Raw genomic sequence first — 24726 nt, 5'->3', positions numbered from 1 at the left:
GGTCAAACCAGTTGGAAATTGAAATAAATTTATGAAGTTTGTGCCATGTACTGAATTTGTTTCAAGAAGGTGCTACATGGTCTTATGGTGATATAAAAATGGCAGCAAAAAGAAAAAGATTGAACACCACAAACTTAAACCATAAGTTATGTAGTAGGGTGGGGGAACATGGGACATATTTTCCATTCTATTTTCTCGTCCCATTCGATAGTAAACAAATAATATTCAAAGAATTATAAAACCGTATCATCACGACTCCCATAGACCGTTGTTAATTGTTTAAAACACGATCAGGATATTTGAATATTATGTGCTAAAGGTGTCCCGTTTTTCTCCTTCCTACTATAAACCAGGAAACACACCACTTACCTAAGAATGATCTCTGTCTACTGGTAGGGGGTCTGGTTCGTCCTGATGTGGGTGATATGGGGTTCATGACCCCACTTTGGGGGTTACGACGGGAAGGAGGGGTAAAGAACTGATCGTTGTCGGAATCGAATGATTTCGATCTTGAATGAGATTGGTTGTTTGGTGTGTTGGGTTCAGTAACTATAACATCCACTTGATTGCTCAAACTGTAATATTGTGTTAAAAAAAAGAGTAAGGCAAAATGGCAACACATTTTTAAATATTTTCTGGTTGAAATACTATAAAACTAATAAAAATAGCAAAATTTTTGATTAAAAAGCAAAGAAATGACGTTTTTTCTTGACATTACTTTAATAACACCCTATACTGTACACACTGCCATGTGGTTACATATACATTGTAGTAACCAAGCAAAGCATATTGTTAGAAATAAACTAAATTAAAAATGTTAGCAACACTAACTAATTGTAAAAAGAAAAACTTTCGTACGTGGAATTATAAGTTGGTGGTTCATCTTCGGCGACATCCGGTGATGAGGCATCTTTATCACGAAGAGAAATCCCAGAGTCAGCGACCGATGGTTGCGATGGAGAGGAGTGCTCTTTGTTCTGTTTGCTCGTTAGGGATTCTTGGCGAAACCATTTTTTCCTCGCTCGAAGGCGAAGTTTCATTTGGAGCTCCAAACTGATGAGAGATTTTGTAAAATTGAAGAGCCTATTCTTTAATTTTTATCCTAAGGTACGTTTTTCGAATTTATATAAACTGTGAAGCAAAATGGCGTAAATCATTGGAGTAATAGGCCAACTGTCGCTTAAATATAAGGTCCCAGTACATCTAAATATATGGGATTAATGCTTAGGCGACACTTGGCCCATTACCTCAATAATTAACGACATTTTGCTTAAGAGTTTATGTTAATTCAGAAATTTCATTAAAAGTCAAAAAAGTGGATATTTGAACGAACCTATCGAATGAGGATTTGCGTTCAGTTGGAGCAGCGGAAACTTTGGTTTCATCAGATGATAAAGTGCTGTCAGGACCAGGTCTGTAGTTTGAAATAAACGAAGAATCACAGAAGGCAGTGCTTCGTGGACGAGGTGTTGGTCGAGTGACATCTTTTTCTGATGTCATGCTCTCATCTGTTTGGATAAAAAAAAATAATTTTAAATCAAAATTTATGCAACAATAATAATAGTTTGAGTTACATATATGATATCTATAATAAAAAAATCTCACTTTAGCTTTCATATTTTTTAACGGTGGCCGAACAAACACTAAGCAGGTCCAGTCACATTACGCAATAAAAAATATTTTTTTTAAAAAATAAACAGTTGCAAAGGTGGTATATGCTTTTACAAAACCATTTTAGATTTTCCACAACTGCATTTTGTGCATTATTTCATACCAAAATTCTATTGAACACAGACGAGACTTTGTAAAACTTATGATAAACAATTAAACCCACTATCAAGATTGCTCCAAACGCTTGTGTTGTTTCCCTTCCCTGTGAATGAAGCTCTGATCATGATGCTTTCTGTGGATGGGAGGCGAGGAAAGGTCCTCTTCTGTTCGGAGCTTACTGGCTGCTTCCCAAGTTTATCTTTAAGAAGAGAAGCATCTGGAGGACACGATTTCTTATCCGAGTTATCCTTGATGAGATCACTCACATCAAGTTGTGCCGTGTTTAATTCTGAACCAGATCTGAAAGATAATTAAAACCTGTTTCAAAAAAGTTTTTTCTAAAGTTTAAAAAAGTTTATCATGTGTTAAATACAAAATAAACCTGAACGCTTCTTTCCTGAAGTAATTGGACATTAGATTTTTAGAAAAAAATAGCTCAGACTTAATTTGTAGCAACAGCCAAAAATTTTAACGTAGGTCAACTTACGAGGAACTGTTAGAAGATAGTTCGATGTCCTCATCCACAGATGCATCGGATAAACTAAGACCATCTTCTGATCTGTTTATCATAAATTTCTCCTCCGTGATCGAATCATTAATTCCAACAGGAGTTTTGTTCAAGTAATTTTCCACACGGTCTAATGTGTCAAAACGTTGCATATGATGTTGTCCATTGATTTCTTCTGTACTTTCTGCTTCTTTTGGCTTAACATTTTCAATATTTTTGGCAGCTATTTTTTCTGGCTCTTCTTTATGACCAGATGGTAGGTCTTTTACTTCAGACACAGGACTACTTAATATACCAAATACTGTCCTTGGCTTCTTATCAGGCATGGCAGCTTGGTGGGTGCTTACATCAGCAGTCTGTTTGTTTTCATCATCATTGCACAAATCCGTATTTTCTAGTTCACCTGATGGCTTAGTGGTAGCAGTGGCAGTGTTTATTTGTTGGTCTAACTTTGGTTTTAAAGGACTTTGAGGTACGTCTGCATTGTCACTTAGTGATTCTGTGCTGATTGAACTTAAACTTACACTCTTTAAACCTTGGGGAAAAAAACATGAATTAAGCACAAGTTTCCGATAAAAGTAACAAAAACCATAGGATAAACACTGAAGGTACAACTAACAAGTATCGAGAACTTACCAGCAGCTGTATCTCCATTTGAAAGAGTTTGAACACCTTGCTTATCCTGAAAATAATTTGCATTACTGGAACTTTTAGTAAAAAATAAACATAAAATAATAAACTGGGAATGAAGCACTCTAATATAACAAGAAAAATATTTTTCCATTATTATTTTTTTTATTTTTTCTATTAAAGTTTTTCAAAAGAAGTCAAACCAATAGAATGTTCTAACTACTACATCCAAATATCGAGTAGCAATGTAAACTGTGCACATAATTTTAATCAAATAAAACAAATCCCACTTTAAAATTCTCTGTCTTGGCCACATCAGTATCAACATTTTCATCATTTTGTTTCTCATCGAGGACTTGGTTGTATTTTGTGACAAGTTCTTGAGTGTCGTCATCTAAAGGTGATGCAGATGAGGAAGTGGATAAACTCTGAGCTTTCTTGACCTGGTAATAACATCATTAGATATTAACTTGTCTTTTTGGTAACGACAGCCAGAATTGAGTTTATTAAAAAACATAAATTTACTGTAGGATAAATATTTTTCTTTTTTTTTTAAAAAGGAAAAGTTGTCACATTGGGTTTAAAGTAAAAGCAGATAAAGTGCTTTTAAAATAAATAAAGTAAAAAAAACATTCAAATCACCTTTTCGTCGTCACTTGAAACATGTGAAAAATCACTTGTGTCCAGTTCTATATCATAAAAAAAAGGTTAGTAATAAAGTCTAAGGGTTGAATGGGATAATTTAGTATGCAAAGTTTAAATTGTTATGCAAATCAAAGTAATCACGCATGCACAAGTATGAATTGGGTGACGTGCAATTACCATGCAATTAGTTTATTAGGTAAGAATAAAACTTACACACCCAAATTTTACGTTACTTAAAAGCATTAGTGATTACAAACCAACAAACCACAAATGAAATGAAAAACAATAAATGCCGAGTATTCTGCCATCAGAAATTTCAAAAACAATCAAGACAGTGATATAAAACACAGTGAGAAAAACTGAATAGAAAATGAACAGAAATATGTGGTTGATGTTTGTTATATAAAACATAGAAGACCAAATCAACAAATCAAGTTTGAGTGAAAAACAAACACAGCAGATGTTTAAAACACCAAAGCTTGAAACGAACATTTGCTGCCAAAACCACCCAAAAACCTTTATATAAGCAGTAGAGAAGACCAGCTGTCTCACCTAGTCCTTTCAATCCATTTGTTGCTGGCTTCTGTTCACTGTCACTTGCAGAGTCAAGTTTAAGACAACCGGACAACCAAACGTGCACAGCATCGTATGTTGATGAAACACCATCTGAATCGTGACCGGCATCACTGTGATTGCCAGATATAACTGACAACTCCTTCTTGGGAATGTAGTTGACTCTGCACTTTTGGGGTGTCAGTTCAAGGTTAAACTTTTGGCTATGCAGTTTCATCTCAGAGATGGAGAGGAAAAGGCATTCTTCTGGTGTCTCCGGATCGTTTGGCTGATCACTTTCAACTTCAACGCTTTGAAATAAATCCTCAAAACTATTATCGCTAACCAGATTTAACTTGGAGTCCCTGCATGAACGAGGTAAAGTTCTTTGCAAAGGTTTAACAGATTCTCCATTGGTAATGCTATGAGGTTCTCCATTTATCTCAATCTCTTCCTCTTCTGAACCAAAGTCAACTGTGGCCATGCTGTTTTCACCATTTGATGAAGATTCGGCACTTGACGACTTTTTCTCTTCAGGAGATTTGATTTCATCCTCTTGCTCCTTTTGATAATCTGCCATCTTTTCTGGCCCGTCATCATTTAGATCATTGCTGAATGGTTGCTCATCATCTGGACACAACAAAAAGTTGCTTGAATATTGCTTTGATTCCTGCTGGCAGAAACGAGAGCTGGCATTTAGCATATCAACAAGCGTGGAAGGCAACTTTGAAACAACTTCCATATTAACACTAACTCACACACTCACTGTCATCAAAACAAAATCGCAATGTTTGCAAACAACTTCAGCACATAGCAGCTAGATAAAGTAACAGGACACACTGAGAGAACGGTGCACCATAGCTTCGTGAGACATATGGTTCACTTCCTGGACCACGAGCGCAATTGTTCGCTCTTTACGGAGGAAATCCAATCAATCAACACAACCAAGTGGCAAACCAACACGCTGTAATCCTACCCCAAATTTCCTGTCTGACAGTGCACTGTGCATACAGACAGTAGACAGATAATTATTCCAACTTAAGGATTAAAACCATGTTTATGCGAGTTGTAGATTGAATACAACATAACTACAATGTATACCACATTACAGTTTATAACAGCATGGTTCAAATGTAATATCAACCCAAGTTTTCACCAAGCATAATAATATATGTCTTCATGTTCCCAAAGTTTAGTATATATGGTACTGTGGGGTCAGATGGGACACCTTTAGCACATAATAACCAAACATCCGAATCGTGTTTTAAACAATTAACAACAGTCTACGAAAGTCGTGAGCATATGATTCTTTGAGTGTTCTTTGTTTACAACCAAATGGAACAAGAAAATAGAATGAAAAGTTGTCCCATCTTCCCCCACTCTACTACACTTATGAAATATATAGAGAACAATTTTATAACTTGGCACATTATAATAACTAGGCATGCACTAGCAAGATAACTAGGAAGCAATACAGGAAATCAGGAAGAGCTTAATCCTTGGAACACTGATTTTCACAAGTGTGACAATGCTAAGAAGTCACTGCAAACAAACTAATCCTAATCCTATGACACTACTATGGCACAAAGACAGAATTCAAAGATTGAAATTTTTGGGTTACTAATGAATATGCATGGTTTATGTGGTGATAATTCTATGCACTTGGTGAGATTTACCTTCAGCCACTGGCGATAAGTTGGATTTAAGAACTTTTTCTTCACATTCATCTGCAAGAAATAAGCAAAACAGGGACAAAATTAGAAATAATAATATTTATACCTATTTACAAGCATTAAGTGCGATAACAAGTACATATCTAATATGAATTAAGTAACTGTTGTGACGCATTCACCAATAGAACACAGTGCTAAAGGTGACTAGAAAACACCAGTGGGAGAAACAAGAAGTTGGTCTTCAAAAAGAAGCAGAAGTGCGCAAAGTGAGAGCGATCTCAAAATCCTGACATTTCTTGCCCATGCTTAAGCAAAGAAGTGTGAATTGTTAGTTTTACGAACAACAGCGTTTGTTAGTGGAAGAGGTTAATTTCCAAGCACCAGAGCCTCAACATGATGCAAAGTCATTCTACCTTCTGATTCGTCCGTTATATCTGCCATTGTTTCATCACAAACACTGTTCACTGATTGGTTGAGGTAAGACTCCTCCAAGTACGATAAAGTAGTGATATTGTGCAGACAAGAACCTTTTGCCATTTTTTTTTAAATTACAAATTGTTTCATAGTAAATTATGATAGAATAACCAACACTGATTGATCAGAAAGTGTAACAATAATATTTTTGTAAACGACTTCTTTAAGTTCTTACTACATGCAAATTAAAGTAACAATTTTGGCAATACATGTATCTGTTTATAAAACCACATTGCAAGTAATCAAACACACTGCATCACAAACAAAACATTGTTCTAAAAAATTCAGAGAAATTAGGGCATCACACTTGTAAAATTTGATACCAAACATTAAGTCAGACCAATATCTTTACAATAAATTCTGCTGGTACAATGCCTTGCATGTGTGCAAAAAATTAAAATGTTTGGTTCATACCTCTGGATGAAGTGTCGTAATCTCGATCGTCATCGCTGTCAATCTCGCTCTCACTCGGATCATGATCCTGCATCGCTTCTTTCAACACCGCCTCCCAATCTATGTCCTCATCAGAGGAGTCACTAAAAAAAAATGTTTTTTTAATTATAGTAGGGTGGGGGAAGATGGGACACCCTTTTATTCTACTTTTTCATTGCATTTGGTAGTAAACAAAGAACATTCAAGGAATTATAAAACAGTATCCTTACGACTTCCATAGACAGTTTTAATTGCTTAAAAGACGATCAGGATATTTGGAAATTATGTGCTAACTGTCCCATCTTACCCTTCAATACTATATAATAATTTGGATTATTTTAAACCTTTATAAACTGGTATGATTGGTTAAACTTGTATGATTGCTTTCAGTATTGTGGATAAAGTTAAAACGACTATGATTTAAAAGCACTGATAAACAAAATAGCTATAAAAAATAACATACAACAATAGCCATTAAGGATAGTTCAATGCTTCAACGATATCATATATATTGTATACAGTATGTATAATGTGCAACTGTACCTACTAACCTCATGTATTCACTATCAGCAGCAACATTGCTTTTGTCGTATGTGCCACTCAGATTGTGTTTGTTTACCGCTTCTTCGGAAAGCTCTTGTTGGTCGTTAAGCATAAAGTGGTGAATGTTTTCGAGCTCAATTCGCTCTGGTGTTCGGTAAGAACCAGCTTGAATTGGTTTCAACAGTTTCACACCTTCAAAAAGGAATACAAACTTTATTTGGATAGATTCCAGTATGCCAAAATAACGTAAAATGTTAGTCCAGGGCCAGCTTAAAATACTTTTCTAGTGAAAATGGGATATAAACGTGTAGTTTCGGGAAAATTAAACTGAAGAAACATAAACAAGCATGCATTGAATTTTCAAATTTTTGTCATGTCGCGCGCTATTGGTACAGCAATCGAACGCATGTGCGTATGACATCATTGCTTCCTGTATGAAGAGAATGCTACAAAAGGGAAGAAGGGAACAGAAATAAGATATGAGGTGAAATTGACCAATCACGAGGCAGGCATGGAACTGTGGGTAAAATTAAGAGAAAAGAATTGTACGGGACAACACAGGATTTAAAACACATTGTGATTATACAATGCCAATCATCTATGACAGAACACCACATCACCTACATAAGCCGTGTAATTAAAGTTATATAAGGAGAGTAACCGGATAATCTCAGCATTTTCCTCCTTTCATTAAAAGCGTCTCCCTGTCTTGTGACACGATAGCCACGCGTGAATAGACAAGGGTCCGATTACAAAATGTTAATTCGATGCTAAATTCAATAGAAGTTGGGATATGGTTACAAAGATGTATATTTATAATGCAGAATGACCTTTAAACTAAAAATCAGCGAATGATATGACTAATTGAAACCATGGTTGTTTATTACAACAAGTGGACCATCCACTTTTAATCACACGCCACCAACTATATAAGCAACATTATAAAATTACATTGATTAACAGCCTTTGCAACAATGAATTCATGAAAATAAGCTAATTATATTACAGAAAGCTGTCAATCACACAGCTAAGCAAGATGAATGATTAAATGTTAATTCTGATTAAAGGAGTGCATTGTTAATATCAAAATATTAAATATAGCAAAACAAATCGCAAATCGGTGTCATCAGAATCGTGTGACTCACTTTGTATGGTTAGTTGCCTCAAGGCAGAGGTTGATACCAATCTAAATCGTGCGATCAAATTACAAGTGACACACAAGACAGACCATGCAATTATCAGTGACAAATTAATTTAACGTTTATGACTTCACAATGCCAAATGCAACAAGGATATAATACACTATGTGCTACCAACATTTCATGCTTAACAATGTAACAATCTATACAACGCCTATTACATGTAATAAAATGCTTATTAATTAATACAGACATATAATTAATACAATGCCTATCAAAAGTGTATTATACTGAGAAGTTAAACTTGAACTAAAAATAAACAGAACACGATTTTTATAAATTTGGTACGTTATTTAAATATAATAGAAAAGCATCAGAAACTTAATGTTGTGGATACAGAATAGGAAGAATCACTTTGCACACAACAGTGAACTTGTGTAGAAAGAAAATGGTGTAACACTTGTAAATAGGAACATTAAATTGTCTATTACAATATATGTACAAAAGTTTTGCGTTGGATTGCACGAATTAAAATTTACACATGATTATCACAGTGGTGTATAGTTAGAAAGGCAAAAATTATTAAATTCACTTTTTAAACAATAGGCAGTAGTTTACTGTACTATGGTACAAACAAAATATAAAACTTTCAATCTGATCTATTTTTGTAAGAAACAATCTTTTTTGTGAGAAACATGGTTCATGAGTTAGAAGCCTGAAGTTATGCACGTGAATGTTTCATGATGCTGCATGAGCACCGTGAGAGATATCACGGGAAAGAGGAACCAATCAAAGAACAGGCCATGATAGTAAAATGAAAATATTTGGTTCAGGATGTTTTGGTAGAATTGATTTGGTTCCTTAGCTTGATTCTGTGGTGAAGGAACAACTAAAGTTTCATCTTCGTCATTCGAATGTGGGTGTGGTGATTTGGCTGCTTCAGTCAAGGTACTGCTGGTCGTAGCTATGTTTGCAGTAAAGATTGGCCGCTTGGATAAAGATCTTGTGGAACCGGATCGTTTCATGAATGAATCTTGAAACTTTGAAACATCTAGAGTAGAATAACATCTCTTCAGGTTGCTCACTTCATATTTATGTGTGCGTGTATTTCTATACTTCCAATTTTTTGCGGAAAAACCATCAGTAGGAGAGGATTTTACATCAACAGGAGGATGGGCATTGTAGGATCCTCTGCTTGGCTCATCTGTTTGTAAACCAACATCATCATTGTTCTTAACTGTCGATTTCTTCTTCCACAATTGAGAGAGAGTCTTCCATGTTATGTTCAACACCTCAAGACTTTTTTGAGAAAGTAACGTGATGAAAGTCACCATCACGATAATTATGCAGTGAACCCATTTCCTTGCTATACCTTCGTGAGTAAGATTAACAATTCATGCATGATGGTGCTTCTAGTGATAGCTAAGTGTGCAAATTACTATTAACTTAACTAATTAATTAAAAATTAGTCAATTACAACATTTAAGTGCACAATTTCCACACACATGCGTGTTTGATACTTCAAGTCATGACATAGTTTGAGTTACAAAGTGTTTTGGAGGTTTGAGAATGACATTACATACAAACCATGCAAACTTTCAAGTTACTCTTACCATCACTTGGTAGCGGTGTTATCTTATCATCAGATTCACTTGATTTGCGCACAGCTTGCTTTTGCGGTTTTGCAGCGGCCATTTTAAAGTTTTCAGAATGAGCGAAGTAGTGAGCCCGGCAATAGAATTTTCCTGCAAAAAAGCTACTTATTTTTCTGTTGCATCATGAGTAAACTTGAATTTTTTTATCAATTAAGAAAACGTTTGATATTTTTTATGCACCTGATTCTTTGTCGAATTCATATCCACCACGTCTGAGGGTCACACCACAGTGAGTACATACGAAGCACTGTCTATGGAAGAAAAAACCTTCAGCACTCAACCTTTCAACGATGTACACGCGTCGGTCACAGAAATAACATTTATCACTTGCAGATGGTTTGGGAGTCTGCAAAATTATACAAACTGTTACACATCATAATATTATACAAGAAACCAACTCATAAATACAGTTAGTGTTGCGTAAGCCATCAAATTGGTTTAAACATTAAGGAATATACCAAACAGTATAATACTGTGGGGGAAGATGTCACACATTTATCACATAATATCCAAATATTCTGATTGTTTTTTAAACAACTAACAACAGTTTATGGGGGTTGTGAAGATATAGTTTTATAATTCTTTGAATGTTCTTTGTTTACTACCAAATGGGACGAGGAAATAGTTAATAAGTGTTCCATTTTCCCCCATCCTACTTTATCAACATACCAGGTTGTGTTTGGGGTTACTTCGTGTTTCAGATCCATTTTGTTGCCATTGTGAAATGAGTTGATTTGACAACGCGCTGATCCTGTTGCTGGCACGATCGCTCACCAACTTTGAATCGGAAGTCGATGTTTTAGGTCGTAGTTTAACATCAGTGCCTCCAACTGTTATCACATCTTTTCTCGCAGTGCTATGGTTGCATAAACTTACATTGGTGACTAATACTACAATGGTTTATAAATTATATAAATAGTAAACTTGTGTTCATTTGTTCCATACCTTTGGTTCTCTTTGTTCTGTACCACCTCAGGTTCAGGGGAATTGGTTTTCTTTTTGTGGAATGGACCGGTAAACTTCTTTTTCTTTCCAGTCTTTTCTTGGTTGTCCTAAATACCAATACAAGCTTAACAAACACCCAGAACATTGCCACACACTGGGTTTTGCATGGTATTTGCCATAAAAGACACAAAAACTTTTAAATCAAATGTTGCGATGTCCTACATCTATAATTACGCAACAAATGAAAGGAAGAAGTTTATTGCGATAGTTCAGAACGAAGGAATTTGACGAGAACATAGGTGTAATACACAGTGTTGAGCACTGGGGTTTTAGTGCATAGTTCATAAGCAAGATGACGGTGGTTACTAACATGCAAAGATCTCTTTTTCGAAAGAAGTCGAGTGATTAGTCCGAAGGGTGATGTGGAGCTTAACCCGCTGGGGCTTGTTGGGGTGGTAGGGACTTCCCCACTTTCTGCGTTGACATTTGACTTGAGATCGGAAGGTTTCTCGTTCTTAAAAACTTCATAAAACTGAAGAAAAACGACATTTATTATGTACTGCACATCATAAATTGAAAACACCTAGATATGGATGGTAAATTTACCTGTGAAATGTAAGTGAGCATCATAAGATGATCGACTTCTGGTTTTTCAGCCATTTCTTTGCCGGTCATCACAGGAGAAATGCCAAGATGTTGTTCGGCTGCGTCAAATGCCTGCAATACACCTGGTTGAAGGCTTTATTGGTAAACATGTAGTAAACAACAAACAGATTTGAAACCAGCTTTATTGTAGTCAACATCGTGAAACTGCCTTTTAAGAATCAGTGCAAACAATATTCATTGTTTAATTGTTTGATCTTTACCAACATATAATCTGGCGCGGGCTACATTGGGCTCATGACAAAAACCTTAATTGACCCAATACAACAAGCACAGGTAAACACAATTACTCAAATACACATAACGTACTATTTTACTCTATTTTTTGTGGGTGGGATCCCTTAGGCGTGTCAGGCCATGGGATCTAAGATTTAGGCAGATAATGGGCACATTACCCTAACATGCAGGGTGTAAAAGATACATATAATCTTTTCAGTATCAAGTACAAACCAGTTGATTGTTGGTTTGAATATTGGTGTGGGTTAGTTGACTCCATTCGATAAGATCCGGTCGATAACGATGCACAATTGCACATAAAGCTAACCCATTTCTCCAAGATGAGGTGAGGTCGTTGACCTCTACCCCGGGGTAACCTTCGGTCATCTTTTGGCACCACGATAGCAACTTGGATGGGCGCACCATGGATACTGCGAATAGAATAAGTATATAAATAGGTGTGTGTATGTGTGTGTAAACTAGTAGCTTATTTACAGTTAATAGTGGTTCTTTAGATTTCAAATGTAAACACTTGGAAACTAAAGTCAAATTTTGAATCTACAACTTCAATTGCTAAGCTCAAAACGATACGCTATCGCACCAGTAATGTAATGGATAGCCTAAAAAGTAATGGATAGCCTAGGCATAAAATAGCAAGCACATCATGCATGCTATTGTTTATTTTACACAATATTAAATTATGGCAATGTTACACATCTGAATGTAAGCAAGGCTTTCACCAGCCATTTCAAACGGTGGTGTTTTGAATAAACAATTGGAATCATAGATTTATCCCAGTAAGACTATCTGTACAAGAGTACACCAGTTATAAAATTTGACTTCAGTTCCTCTTTAATTGGTCATTTTGCTTTGTCCAATACTCATTTTATAAAAGTGTGTAACAGCTTGATTGAAATAATACTATATGTAAAAAACTAATAATTTTTGTTTTGAAAATACTAAAAATTTCCACTGTGTAATCAATTCTGCACAAAACAAGACTCAATGTAACAAAGTTTCTGCAATCGCTACAACTTGCAATATTACATCTACAGTTACATTGACATTAAGCTGACCTTTTCTGGTTAAAAAACTTTTGTGAACATTTGGTGGTTCAACAAGGTCAACAACCATGGGTGTTGCTTCAGTATCAACTATATCCAACTCATCGTTGATAGGCTGGTCACTAATATACAGTGGCTTGACTTGGGAAGGAGTGACCGCCTTTAAGTTGAGATTTGCATATCTTGTGCTTGGAGCTGAAGGTTGAAACGAATTAGTATTTGATTTGAGAGGAGTGACTGCTTACAATTAATAATTGAATTAGTATTTATAACTTAAGAGTAAAGATAATAGGTTCCTTATTTTTACAGTGTTTACATGTTGGGTATTATGTTAAGAAAAAAGTATCATATCATACCTACTGGTTAAAAAGAGGTGTTTAAATTTAACAGAATTTTAGTAACCTATGTTAAACAAATGCAGAAGATAGGATATTAATTATACCTATGGTGTAATCCTGATGATTTTTCATTGTATTTTGTGGTGTAGTTTGATGCAACACCCTGTAGATTGACTCTCGCTCAGCAAGAACAGCCAACTCAACTTTATTATCTGCAAAGTAAGGTGGATCATATTTTATTGCACCAAAGGTCATTTCAATCTAAATTTGGATAAATGAAGCAGAATTGCAAATGGAAATGTATGTTTAAAAATAAAGGCCAGAACTCTAGTATGCTATTATTTGTGCTGTGAACCTATTTGCTTTGTAAACATAGTTACAGATCATGTTACTTTGTTACCATTTGGATCATAGTTTGAACACTTTCTCTTCAAAGCAAGCTGCTTGGTCATCCACACAAGATCAAATGCTGCAAGGAAACCTCGCGCACACCCTGTACCCATAGGCCAAAATGGCTGTAATAAAATTGCAAACAGGGTTTGAGTTTTTAAAATTGCTAAAACTGGTTTGTTAGTTAAAAGTGGTTGTTAGTTACCTCAAGCAGACTGTCACCAACCAGGCAGCAGAGTAGTTTTTGTCTGTATGTTTCACGGAATAAAGCTGCGTTCTCAGCTGCGTACCTTGTTTTAAATGCGGTATCATTACAAACAGGTTTAATTTTATTAATACACAAACTAGGTTAGCTCTGTTTGCACAGAAAGGGACAACAGCCTCAGAACATTTTTAATATATTTCAACAAATTAAAAGCTTTAAAGAGTAATGTTCTAATCACAATTACATAGAGATTTTGTGTAAAAAATACTGGACAATCTATGCACACTTGTATGGAAATAAAACTAAAATAAGAATAGATAAACAAACTGCACTTACATGCACGTAAAATCAAACAGTGCGATATCAGATTGTCCGTATTGATTGATAGCAAAGTCTAAGTGGGGCAGTTGATGTCTGGTGGAGAAATCTGCTGCCTCTTTTGCATATTTCATCAGTTCTTCTTGATCAATGTTGTTATAACACAGCAGTTCGTTTGTGTTGTCATAATCCTTTAGGGGAAATGGTGTTAGAAACTTTTTGTTTGTAAACTATGTTGCTGGTATATATTATACATAGCATATCCATTATGGTAATATTATTGTCTTAAATGTCCTTAAACATGTAATTTTCATATATATATATAGTTTGCTTCGTTGAAAAGAGACATTGAAAGAAAGCTGTACCTGCTTTAAAACACCTTTAGAGACGAGACTGTGTTTCTTTGCTGTCATAACGAAGTAGTGAGTCTCTCCTTTGTAATAAACAATGTTTTCAAGATCAATACCCGTCTCACTTTGTAGATCCTGCATATGTAACGTGTAATTGATATATCACCTTTCATACAAAGGCAATTGGGACTTAAGAAACTTTATCTGGCTCGAAATAGTAAAATTAGTTCTTTGTTTTATCTAAAACAAGGTTAAAACGGGCGTGTTTTAGGTCAAAAAGGTGTGTCTTTTACTAGAAAAATTGTTAGTTTCATCTTTACTTTTTGGAATCATTCAAAAAATGTAGTGAGCACGCCAATAAATTCCAGTTTGTCCAAAATCATAATTACTGCTACCAGTCAACCAACATCATTAAATTAAGGATTGCAAAACATTATTAAAAGCAATGTATGTATAAAATATGGATTCGAGTGTAAATTAACATACTTTAAAAAACTGTTGGTTGAAGATGTAAGCAACTCCACTTATTTCTTCAACTTTTGCCTCAGCAGTTGTGTGGCGGTTGATAAAGTTTACGGTTAATCCAATTGCTAGCTTGCCTCGAAACTCCTTCCGCTTGAAGCCTTAATTATAATGTCAAAAGTATTTGAAAAATATAGTGCTGAAGTATAGGTCCATCATTGTGACCCATTATTTAAATGATCAACAAGTAAACTCTCCAAACCCAGCCCTAGTTAGTTTGTCTTGCTTATTAAAATGCAGCTACTAAATAATTCATTAGTGTGGAAATTTCGGGCTTTAGGGAAGGCCAGCCATTTTCAAAACCAGAATGACGCAATTTAGTTCCACTTAAGTTACTTGAGTGTTTCAGCTTAACATTGATTAGTGAGTTACCTTGTAAAGTGTTCCTCTTCCCGTCTGCACCCACAACAACATCAAACTCATAGTTCCTCAGGCTGTGGTTGCTTGGTGAGACCCTCGCAGTCCAGCCTGTGTTTCAGCATGATAACAAAAAGTCTTACTGCATGTTTAGTTATTTCTCACTATACTAGAGTATCTCAAACAAGGTGCAAAAGGCCGTGTTTTGCGTAAAAAAGGGGTCTATTATTAAAGAAAAATGTTTTACTTAAAAATGCTAAACAGTGTTATTGATTGATTTAAAAATCTAAGGAATATGATTTAAAATATCCAAGTTATATAATTTTTTTTCAAAGGATTAAATATTTAACAAATATATATGTGATAATAAGAATAAATGATTAAGCAGTCAAATATCCACACAGAATTCTACTCATATCAAGTTCAAGTTTAAACTTAGGAGGGGGAGGCTACACATACAAGTGGAAGTCAAGGATGAGTGAAGTATTATTGCATGACTTACACAAGTTCAAAATAACCTAACACACAAATGCCTAATCAACATGATAATGAGAAAAATGCAGGTTGTGGAAATCATTTTTTAGTGCATTTAATGTGGGCAACAAAGTTCAAATAGACTGACATTAAAGTTTTGTGATGTAAGAAACTTTTTTAAATAAAGTCCACTTTTCCATTTTGTACATGTGGTAAAGAAAATATGCTTTTTGTGCAATAAATAATTTGAATTCGAACATTGCATGTAATTTGAACATTGCATGGCACTAAGTACTTTGAAAATAACAAAGTTTAAGCGGTAAAACTTTTGCAAAGCATTAGTAAACAACATGTTGATGGATATGTTCTACCTTTGTTGGCTGTCTGGCTTGCTTCAGTTTGCGTGGGCGGACACAAGCCTTCGAAGGAAACATTGAACACCACCTCAACGCCAAGGATCAGTGCAATCTTGAGCAATATCAGCTGAAGCTGACGAATGGAAATGTGGTCAATAGCACCAGCGCAAAACTTTCCGTAAAACTTCTTTGCTCCCAATGTCTGTAGAAAATGAACAAATTATTGAAACATATTCTGCCAGTAGTATATATACTTTTAGTTGCCTGGTATAGTAAAAATAGAGAAATTATTTTCTAAAATGTAATTTAACTTATTTAAACTGCTGTGTTGTAGTGTTAATGACATTTACCAAGTTCACAAAATCTATAAGTGACAGACCTTTAAATCAGTAATAATATAAGGCCACAGGTGAAGAACATTATTTCTTGAAAATGTATCACGTTTCTCAACAACTACTGTCTTTGCACCAAGACATGCCATCTCAATTGCTGTTCGGAGACCACATGGCCCAGCTCCAATAATAAGGACCTGAAAAATCATTTCTCATTTACATGTGTTGCTGTTACTAATAATATAGTTTTGACATTTGAAGTTTGGGAAATAAATAAATAAGAACATTTCCTTTAGCAGTGGGCCAGTACATTCAGGTGCAATTTTCTTTTAAATAAATTAATGAAAGGGGGTTAAGTTTTCCCATGCACAAAGACAGGTGTGCTAAGCAAACTAGTTGAATACTGTTTGCACAGTGTCACAATTTACACAGAGCCATTGACACACATTGTGGTTACACCAGAAGGGCTTTCACCAAATATGGTTTGTTGGTTTCCATTTAAACACATGGTATATGAGAAAAGGAGGTCTGGAGGGGTAATGCAATTTAGTGCAAACATAACATATTTACAAACATTGCTGTATTCCATATATGTGTAAATGTGTTGTACAATAATTAACAGGTTAAGTCAAATTAGTGATATTACACGCTTACTGGAATACTGGTAGACACTATATATGGTAAACTTAAACTTTAGCAAACTCTTAATTATTTAAAGCTGGACGTTAATGAACAATAGTGAAGTCATTTTCACAACCTTGGGAGTAATAAAATTACTAATACTTTAGAAATCTAATTATTTTTTTTTATTTCAAGGCTTTGAATAGGACCAGCAGTTGCAGCAATTTCTGCTTGGTTTATGCAAAGATTGAATGAAATATTCATATAATGTACACTGTCACTATATATATAATTCATTATTTCAAACAATCACAAATATTTAAAATTAAATTAATTATGCAAAAAAAAAATAAACAGCCAACAAAAAGGTAACATAATAGGTTAGATATGTAGAGCCATATGTGCCAATATTAACATATCCTAAATTATTGAATGATATCCACACTAGCTGTAGCTAATACTTGAACAATTGTTTTGAGTGGTGGTTAAAAGTTGAAGGAGACTGACAATATATTTTATTGATAGTTATTATTGTTTAGAATGGTTTATAGAATACTGCAGTTAACTAATACAACGACAACTAACAATTAGCTTTAACAAGTAGCGTGTCGCGTGTGTCGGTAATTCGATTGCCTGCCGCTAGTATAAGGTCTAAAACGAACACCTATTGTATTGATTATTGATAATATACTGGGAAATTTCCCAAACCATTGCACAATAGATGTTCGACGTCGACCGAGCAGGTACGCAGTACAAACGCAGCGGTAGAAATAGACCGCAGAGGAAGAATTTCGCAGAAAATAAACGAGCACAAGATGACGATTTATGTTACGTTTGGCTACACTTTAAATAAACGCAAAAAAACGTGGACAGATGCGTATTTTAAAAACATTTCATTTTGGTAATTATCAGCTGACGATCGATTGCGGTAAAGTGACACTGATTAAAATTGACACGATTGTAAAATGAGACGTCGGCGACGGGAGCCTAAATTATAAAGCCAGTTAATAGAATGAATTCAATACAGTAATTACGATAGTGTAATTGTTTGGCGCGTCGTGTAACCATATATCGACATTCGTTAAAACGACGAGGGCAATAAATCGTTCTGACAAAGTAATATTGTTCCATGAAAAAATGTTTTGGAAGCTAACACGCGTATTTAGTGTTAACATAAAACCTTTCTGTGCGATCTTGCAGTAAAGGCAATAAAGTGTGCCGATTCGAGTGTCAAAATTTGCCCCAAAACTTGTTTGCGGCCTAGCTCAACCCATACCAAAAGAGAAGATGTAACTGTGGAGGCGCTTGGGCGACGTTACAGCTATAACCACAGTATACCTGATTTCACAATCACGTTCAATAAGCCGAATGAACTTGCAACATCTTACTGTGCACAGCAGATGAACATGTTTATTCAGCTGTTATTCACGCTGAGTGTGCAGTATGTACATCACGCAATATAAACTGTTATGTTTGTAGTGGTAATCACTTCGACTCCACATTCACTTTGTTAATTTCGTCAGCAATAACCATGAGTAAGGACTTGTGTACAGTATCGTCGTGTTTTCTTAAATGTTAGCGCGATCACGCCTCTGGCTGGCTTGACATTTGCCACTTCCCAGATAAAAAAAAAACGGCGAAAACGTAAAAAAAACGTATACAAAAAATGCAACATTACGAGGCATACGAATGACCATGGTTTGGACTGACTAGTCACACTGGTGGGTAGTGTAATTCCCATGGCCTTCCCAACGGGCCTAAACATCTAGAAACTACCGCTGATAATAAAGATACGTAGCTAGGTGTGACGCAGTAGTGGGTGTAACTTTGTAAACCGTAGCTTGTTGTTTATATATAGACCTTGCTGTTTATTATAATTAGATCCTTCTCTTTAAAGTTACATTTATAGAAAGACGTCAATACACTACACGTTAATAGTCAATACAGGCAGAAATCAAACAAAACTTTTGACAATTACATTTATTTTGTATTATTATTATGTAAGATCTTCTAGTTCTGGGCTCATTTTCTGGTTTATATAACTTGTTCGTGTGCAAAACTTATTTATGGGAGGCTTTAAAATAGATAGATGGCCCTCCACGGATCACGTGCGTTCGTAAACGGGTAGTGCACACGAGAAGTTAGGAGAAAGTTCGAAATACGCACGAGAATACGTACAACACTATTCGGGTTCCCGAGGTCTTGGAAAAGTGCGTCATACTTCGTAAACAAGATTGGTCACAGTATCACGCAATTATATCATAGGAGTCTAGTCTTGTTTGTCTGGAGATTACAATCGGTTTGTCACACGTTTATACAAGGCTGTATTTAAACACGGTTATATCACTTTTAAGTTTATGTAGCAGACGAAACACGAGCAATTGGTGCCGTGAGGCGAGTTAACAAATACACCGCAACCTCGTTTGGCAAGAACTGAAAGCAACATGCTTTGTACTTACGCGTCGCTAAACAAAAGTGACATGTTATGACGAAACAATGACCAATACGCGTCAGACTGCCGCATGTAATGTTACAAACACAAATGTTTATTGTTATTAAAAGAACATCTGAAGACCATACTATTTAAAACATAACTTCTTGTGAAATTCTAATACTAAATACAAACACGTATTGTATAAACGCTTCAAATAGCTTGAATCTAAAGCAGTTAATATCTTTTAATAAAGACATATAGAAGGGTAGGGAAAGATGGGACACCTTTTCATTCTATTTTCTCGTCCCATTTGGAAAGTAAACAAAGAACATTCAAAGAAATATAAAACTACAGCCGCACGACTCTCAAATGCGTTGGTAATGGTTTATAACACACTCAGGGTGTTTGGATATTCTGTGCTAAAGGTGTCCTATATTCCCCCATAGTACTATACTAAAAGCTAATAATCTTATCAGTAATCTATGTTTTCACTTAAAAAAGGTCCTAAAGAAAACATACTATTCTAGTATGGGTTAGACTAAGATCTTGCGGCAAGGCATACCATTGGCCCTGGTATTCAAGTCAGAGTTAACTTGGACAGTTTCATTATCTGCCAGTCTGCCACCCACCTCTCTTAGTACGACAGTTCGCAAAAGTTCAGGCATTGCTAGATCTCACAGGCAACTAGCATATTACAAACAATTTATTTGTCACTAGTTTACCACAAACTGAAACCAGATTTTTTAAACTCCAAAGTTTTAACCATAGTTACCACACTATATATTAAGTAATGAGGATACCTACTTCCTAGAGCAGCTATAAAAGCGAAGAGTCAAAGCATGTGTAATTCTTTATGCAAGTTCTGGTACGAAGTTACGAACCAAAATATACTTTTGGAGCAAAATGAAACTGACAGTCAAAACATATATATCAACAAAATTTACACTACTCTTATTCAACCAGAAAGGCGGGAACAGATATGAATGATTTTTTATGGCTGCCAATATAAAGAACTTATCAGTGACCACTGGGTTGGAGCAATTTTCTTTGGGTGTCTTGCTTAAGGAATTATTTGCCCATAGTGGTAGCAGCGACGAGCCTTGACCCTATTACCTCTGGGTTACAGGCAGCAGCGCTAACCAAATGGGCAACGGCGCCAAACAGATATGACCAACAATACAAACTGAACTCAAGTAAATAAAAGAGGCTGAATTACCTTAAGGTCTTCAGCGGCACGCCGGCTTCCACTTTTGTACAGTCTCTGATCTGCAAAATATTCCTTGCACAAGTAACGCTTGTCAAGTTTTCCGAACAGTGACTTTGCTCTCCATGAAGAGGAGAGAGAGTTTTTTAACCTTGGATAAAATGAACATTGCGCAGAAGAAGAAGATTGACTTGGAGGATACTGGAGTGCCACAGCCTCGCACAGGTTTTGGAATGTTGAAATCACTTGAATACATGTTTGTGCTTGTACGAAACTAACGAAAATTAACACAAGTAAATTAAGAAGTCAATTTGGTATACACAGTTACACACTCAGCATCAACAATTTGCATTAAATAAATATTACTTACTTTTCAAATAGCTTCGTTGAATCCTCTGCTGTCATTTTAATGTTCTTATCAATTCCCCCTGTATCCTTTTCTTTGTTGATTACCATTATGAGAAATTTTCATGAATGAGTTCATGATGATTTAGTAGCCTATGGTGCCGTGTTTCGAAATTATGGAATGCTTTACAATTTGGTCCGGCATTATTAACTAAGTGCTTCTAAAATACAGCCATATTGTTTCTGTTAACAAGACTAATTTAAAGAAAATTTGAAACAAATATAAAACTTCGGCACTAGTGAAGAATCCTCCGGTATATAGCAGAATAGGCTGGTAGTTAGGGGGTTAGTGGTTATAGGGGTTAGTGGTTGGCAAATAAGGTGGGGGGAGGATTCTTCACTAGCACCAAAACTTCCAATCTGCCATTACAGTAATATACTCAGTGCTAAAAATGTAACATAGCTGCTGACTTTAACATAAAGATCTTGAAGTCTGAATCATAATGTACTGTTGGCAGCAATTTATAGGGATTTGCCTTTACAACAACAATGTGTAAATATTTACAATTCCTAAAACAGACCTGTACGACAGCAACTGTGGTTCTAATTTGGTAATTTTCCCTTTGACCAAGTATACTTGCATAACTAAATAAGGCGCTGCTGCTGCTTGGCCAGGTTTATGTTTGCTAAATACACAACACTCCTACAATGATACACCAACCGGTTACACTTTCACGCTCGTACCTTAAACAGGACGCATCGTAGCCAACTCGCGCCGCTCTTTTTAGTTTGAATGTTTTTAATCTGCTGCCCGCAATATAATTTTAGATCTTTGTTGTACCCATGCGGAAAATTAAAATTCCACATTTCGCCCCTGGAAAAGTCAAACGCGCCGCTTCTTTTATGTGTTCATATAGTAGGGTGGGGAAAGACGGTGTCGTAAATATTAGTTTCAATAGTTGAATTTGGACCGAGCGCTATTGCGAGCGAAGTATAATATTGCAATATCCAATTTGTGGAAAAAATATATTATAAGGTATTTTAACAGTTTATATTAGTACAAGTTTATATATACAGTTGTAGCAAAGAGATTAAAACCAGTAGCAAAGAGATTGGTTTTAATCTCTTTGGTTGTAGTATACAATTTTTACTAATTAAGGTTCTAAAAATACAGTATAAAGGGTAGGGGGTGATTGACACTTTTACGTTCTATATGTTCGTCCCATTTGGTACTGGTAGTAAAGAAAAACATATCCTAGAGCTATAAAACCGTATCCTCCCGACTTACATAGACCGTTGTTATCTGTTTGTTTAAAACATGATCAGAGTATCAAGAGATTATGTACTAAAAGTGTCCCGTCTTCTCACGACGCACTATATATACCCAATATGTGAAACACAATTCCTCATACAAAACCATAATGTAAATATTATGTTATTGTAGCAGTGGAGCAAGGCAAAAAACGCTTGACCTTGAATTTCAAAGCGTAGACTTGAAGCAATTAAGCAATTAATTAGTTGAGTTAGCCCGAGCGTTTGAGGTGGGTTGCTCCCACTAGGTGTCGCTCGGGAGTTGTTCTGCTTCAATTTGTCACGGCGTGCGAGTCTCCTGACGTAGTAGGTGGAACGATATCCCTAGTCTCGTAGGGTCTAATTCCAATTGTCCTTTTGGAATATCTAGTCTCGATTATAAGGAAGACTCGGCCAGTGTTAAGTCTGTGTTGAAATCACTCGAGAAGTATCTGAGTATATCTTTATTGTTGATTCGTATTTGACGATACATAGATTGCAACAGTGGGCATGGCTACTTATTCAACGTACTCTACATGCCTTATTCAAATAGAATACATATATACAATTACAAGACGGTTAATTTGTACAAGTGAATATAGCTTAAACTGCAATATCTCAAAACAGGTGTTAGCTTCGCTCAACTCCATATCTAAAACAGTATATATAACATTTTGCGGCCCTGCAGTGATTATACATGCTTCCGGTTTCACACGTTACGAATGGGTGGGGTCAGCCAAATAGGTCGGCTTGTGTGTGAACGAGGACAAGTATAATTGATAATGCGTCATAAATGAACTCTGATAGATATTTGGAAATATGAGACAAGAAATGTCTCCAGACTAATACTACATTTTTAACTGTCCCGTCTTACCCTGTCTGTTTACGAGTCGCTAAATTAATTCCCCTCCAACTGTATACATTTTACTGAAATCCAGTCGTAGAATGTAACAAATCATACGTGTGGGAATGACTGACAAATAGCAAATGCTGAACGAAAATTAAATTAACCGAAAAATTTTGTATAAAGCTACCAATAGGTTACCACATCCACATTGTGAAAACAAGAGTTTTATTTGAACACAACATACGCACGATATATTTAATTACCAGGATTACTGTACACATTTCCATGCCACTGTTAAAACATTTCTACAACATCAAAAGACCAACTAACTGAAGACAAAAGCCCATTATGTCCCATTCCTGGCCAATTTTAAGTTTTACAAGTTTTGCATTTTTAACTAGGGACAGCTCTATACATACATACCAACAGTTTAGGAGACTATACTTTTTCCGGATATAAACATACTGTCCATGGTAGCTGCTGGCTTCGCGCTGAGTTAATAAGATATAGTATTGATTGCTGGTTAATAAGATCACATTAACTTAACACATGCACGTCTAAACAGAGAGTAAGAGTATAGTTGTAGCTAAAGAAAAGGTCGCAATTTAAGATTGACATCAGAAAATTGGATGGTGCTTATGGAAGTTGAAGGTGTAACAGCGGTTGAAATAAGAAATGTCACTGCAGCAAACATTGTTAGCCTCTTAAAAAAAGAACAGTCAAGTGGTAGTTGGGCATGTTGTGCTCCTAATGTTAAGAAATCTTACACATTCCAACTGCTAAATGTACTTATGATAGAATAAAGCGAAGATGAAAGTAGTTGGTTGATTTGAATGAGAAGAATCTTCCCACATTGTTGTAGAATGGTACCTAGCATACCTAATCCTCACACTGCGGGTCATTATCAGCTTGATCTGCAGTCCACAACTGCAAACAAGTATATGGATGAGTGCAAAAGACAGTCGTTAAATCAGAGTTGTTGGACACACCCGATGCACGCTGACTAGTTAACACCTGTGTCTGTAGCTCTCCGGCTACAAAGTTGATTATTCATTTAAGGAATTTTTGTGTGGCTAACAATTTAGACAAGCCAAGTCACTACTGGGTCGAGCAATTATCATACAAGGGGTGTAGTTTTTGAAATAAATTGCTAAAACCTGCTAAAACCACTGTGCGCCTGTCTTTTACAATGGAAACTAAGCGAAATGGGGGAAGTTAGCGTTCACATGAATAGAAAAAAAAAACAGATCACGGTTTGGGCAGTTACTGGGCGTAACGCATAACCATTTTATAAATTACAAATTAACAGAGTTTGTTACTGTGCTTCAATACTAAATAGTAAAAATATTTTAAAACATACTGTTAGATTGTCTCGAAGGAGCTGCATAATAAGAGTGCTGTCCTTATAACTCTCCTCATTCAAGTTGTCCAATT

At 35.6% G+C, this 24726-nt stretch overlaps 2 protein-coding genes across 8 annotated transcripts in view; both read right to left on the bottom strand.

The window, feature by feature from the left end:
- LOC100175527 (protein-methionine sulfoxide oxidase mical2b) overlaps positions 1 to 23004 on the bottom strand; it is a 32036-nt gene extending 9032 nt beyond the window's left edge. For 2 of the 7 annotated variants that reach the window (XM_018817337.2, XM_026840910.1), the window contains exons 1-33: positions 22986 to 23004; positions 21181 to 21398; positions 20823 to 21084; positions 16599 to 16748; positions 16235 to 16421; positions 15405 to 15500; positions 14997 to 15133; positions 14526 to 14645; positions 14179 to 14351; positions 13843 to 13927; positions 13648 to 13762; positions 13352 to 13459; positions 12922 to 13104; positions 12080 to 12276; positions 11573 to 11683; positions 11337 to 11498; positions 10967 to 11073; positions 10691 to 10877; positions 10202 to 10367; positions 9980 to 10111; positions 7236 to 7419; positions 6667 to 6788; positions 6192 to 6305; positions 5782 to 5832; positions 4106 to 4735; positions 3551 to 3597; positions 3199 to 3351; positions 2915 to 2960; positions 2258 to 2813; positions 1835 to 2070; positions 1334 to 1508; positions 859 to 1053; positions 370 to 575 (exon numbers count right to left, since the gene is read on the bottom strand). In XM_018817337.2, coding sequence (XP_018672882.1) covers positions 370 to 575; positions 859 to 1053; positions 1334 to 1508; positions 1835 to 2070; positions 2258 to 2813; positions 2915 to 2960; positions 3199 to 3351; positions 3551 to 3597; positions 4106 to 4735; positions 5782 to 5832; positions 6192 to 6305; positions 6667 to 6788; positions 7236 to 7419; positions 9980 to 10111; positions 10202 to 10367; positions 10691 to 10877; positions 10967 to 11073; positions 11337 to 11498; positions 11573 to 11683; positions 12080 to 12276; positions 12922 to 13104; positions 13352 to 13459; positions 13648 to 13762; positions 13843 to 13927; positions 14179 to 14351; positions 14526 to 14645; positions 14997 to 15133; positions 15405 to 15500; positions 16235 to 16421; positions 16599 to 16748; positions 20823 to 21084; positions 21181 to 21266 — 5479 coding nt within the window. In that variant the 5' untranslated portion in view covers positions 21267 to 21398; positions 22986 to 23004. The remainder of the gene's footprint in view (positions 1 to 369; positions 576 to 858; positions 1054 to 1333; positions 1509 to 1834; positions 2071 to 2257; positions 2814 to 2914; positions 2961 to 3198; positions 3352 to 3550; positions 3598 to 4105; positions 4736 to 5781; positions 5833 to 6191; positions 6306 to 6666; positions 6789 to 7235; positions 7420 to 9979; positions 10112 to 10201; positions 10368 to 10690; positions 10878 to 10966; positions 11074 to 11336; positions 11499 to 11572; positions 11684 to 12079; positions 12277 to 12921; positions 13105 to 13351; positions 13460 to 13647; positions 13763 to 13842; positions 13928 to 14178; positions 14352 to 14525; positions 14646 to 14996; positions 15134 to 15404; positions 15501 to 16234; positions 16422 to 16598; positions 16749 to 20822; positions 21085 to 21180; positions 21399 to 22985) is intronic. The other 5 variants (XM_026840912.1, XM_026840911.1, XM_026840913.1 and 2 more) reach the window with 5 other exon arrangements.
- Positions 23005 to 23500: 496 nt separating this feature from the next.
- Positions 23501 to 24726, bottom strand: part of LOC104265444 (14-3-3-like protein 2) — a 3574-nt gene continuing 2348 nt past the window's right edge. Inside the window, exons 5-6 of the mRNA XM_018817366.1 lie at positions 24653 to 24726; positions 23501 to 24219 (exon numbers count right to left, since the gene is read on the bottom strand). The gene's annotated coding sequence lies outside the window, so the exon portion shown is untranslated. The remainder of the gene's footprint in view (positions 24220 to 24652) is intronic.

This window comes from Ciona intestinalis, chromosome 2, assembly GCF_000224145.3.
Source record: "Ciona intestinalis chromosome 2, KH, whole genome shotgun sequence".
Taxonomy (NCBI): domain Eukaryota; kingdom Metazoa; phylum Chordata; class Ascidiacea; order Phlebobranchia; family Cionidae; genus Ciona; species Ciona intestinalis.
Note: the sequence above shows the minus strand (reverse complement) of the source record. Positions and strands in the feature narration are given on the sequence as shown.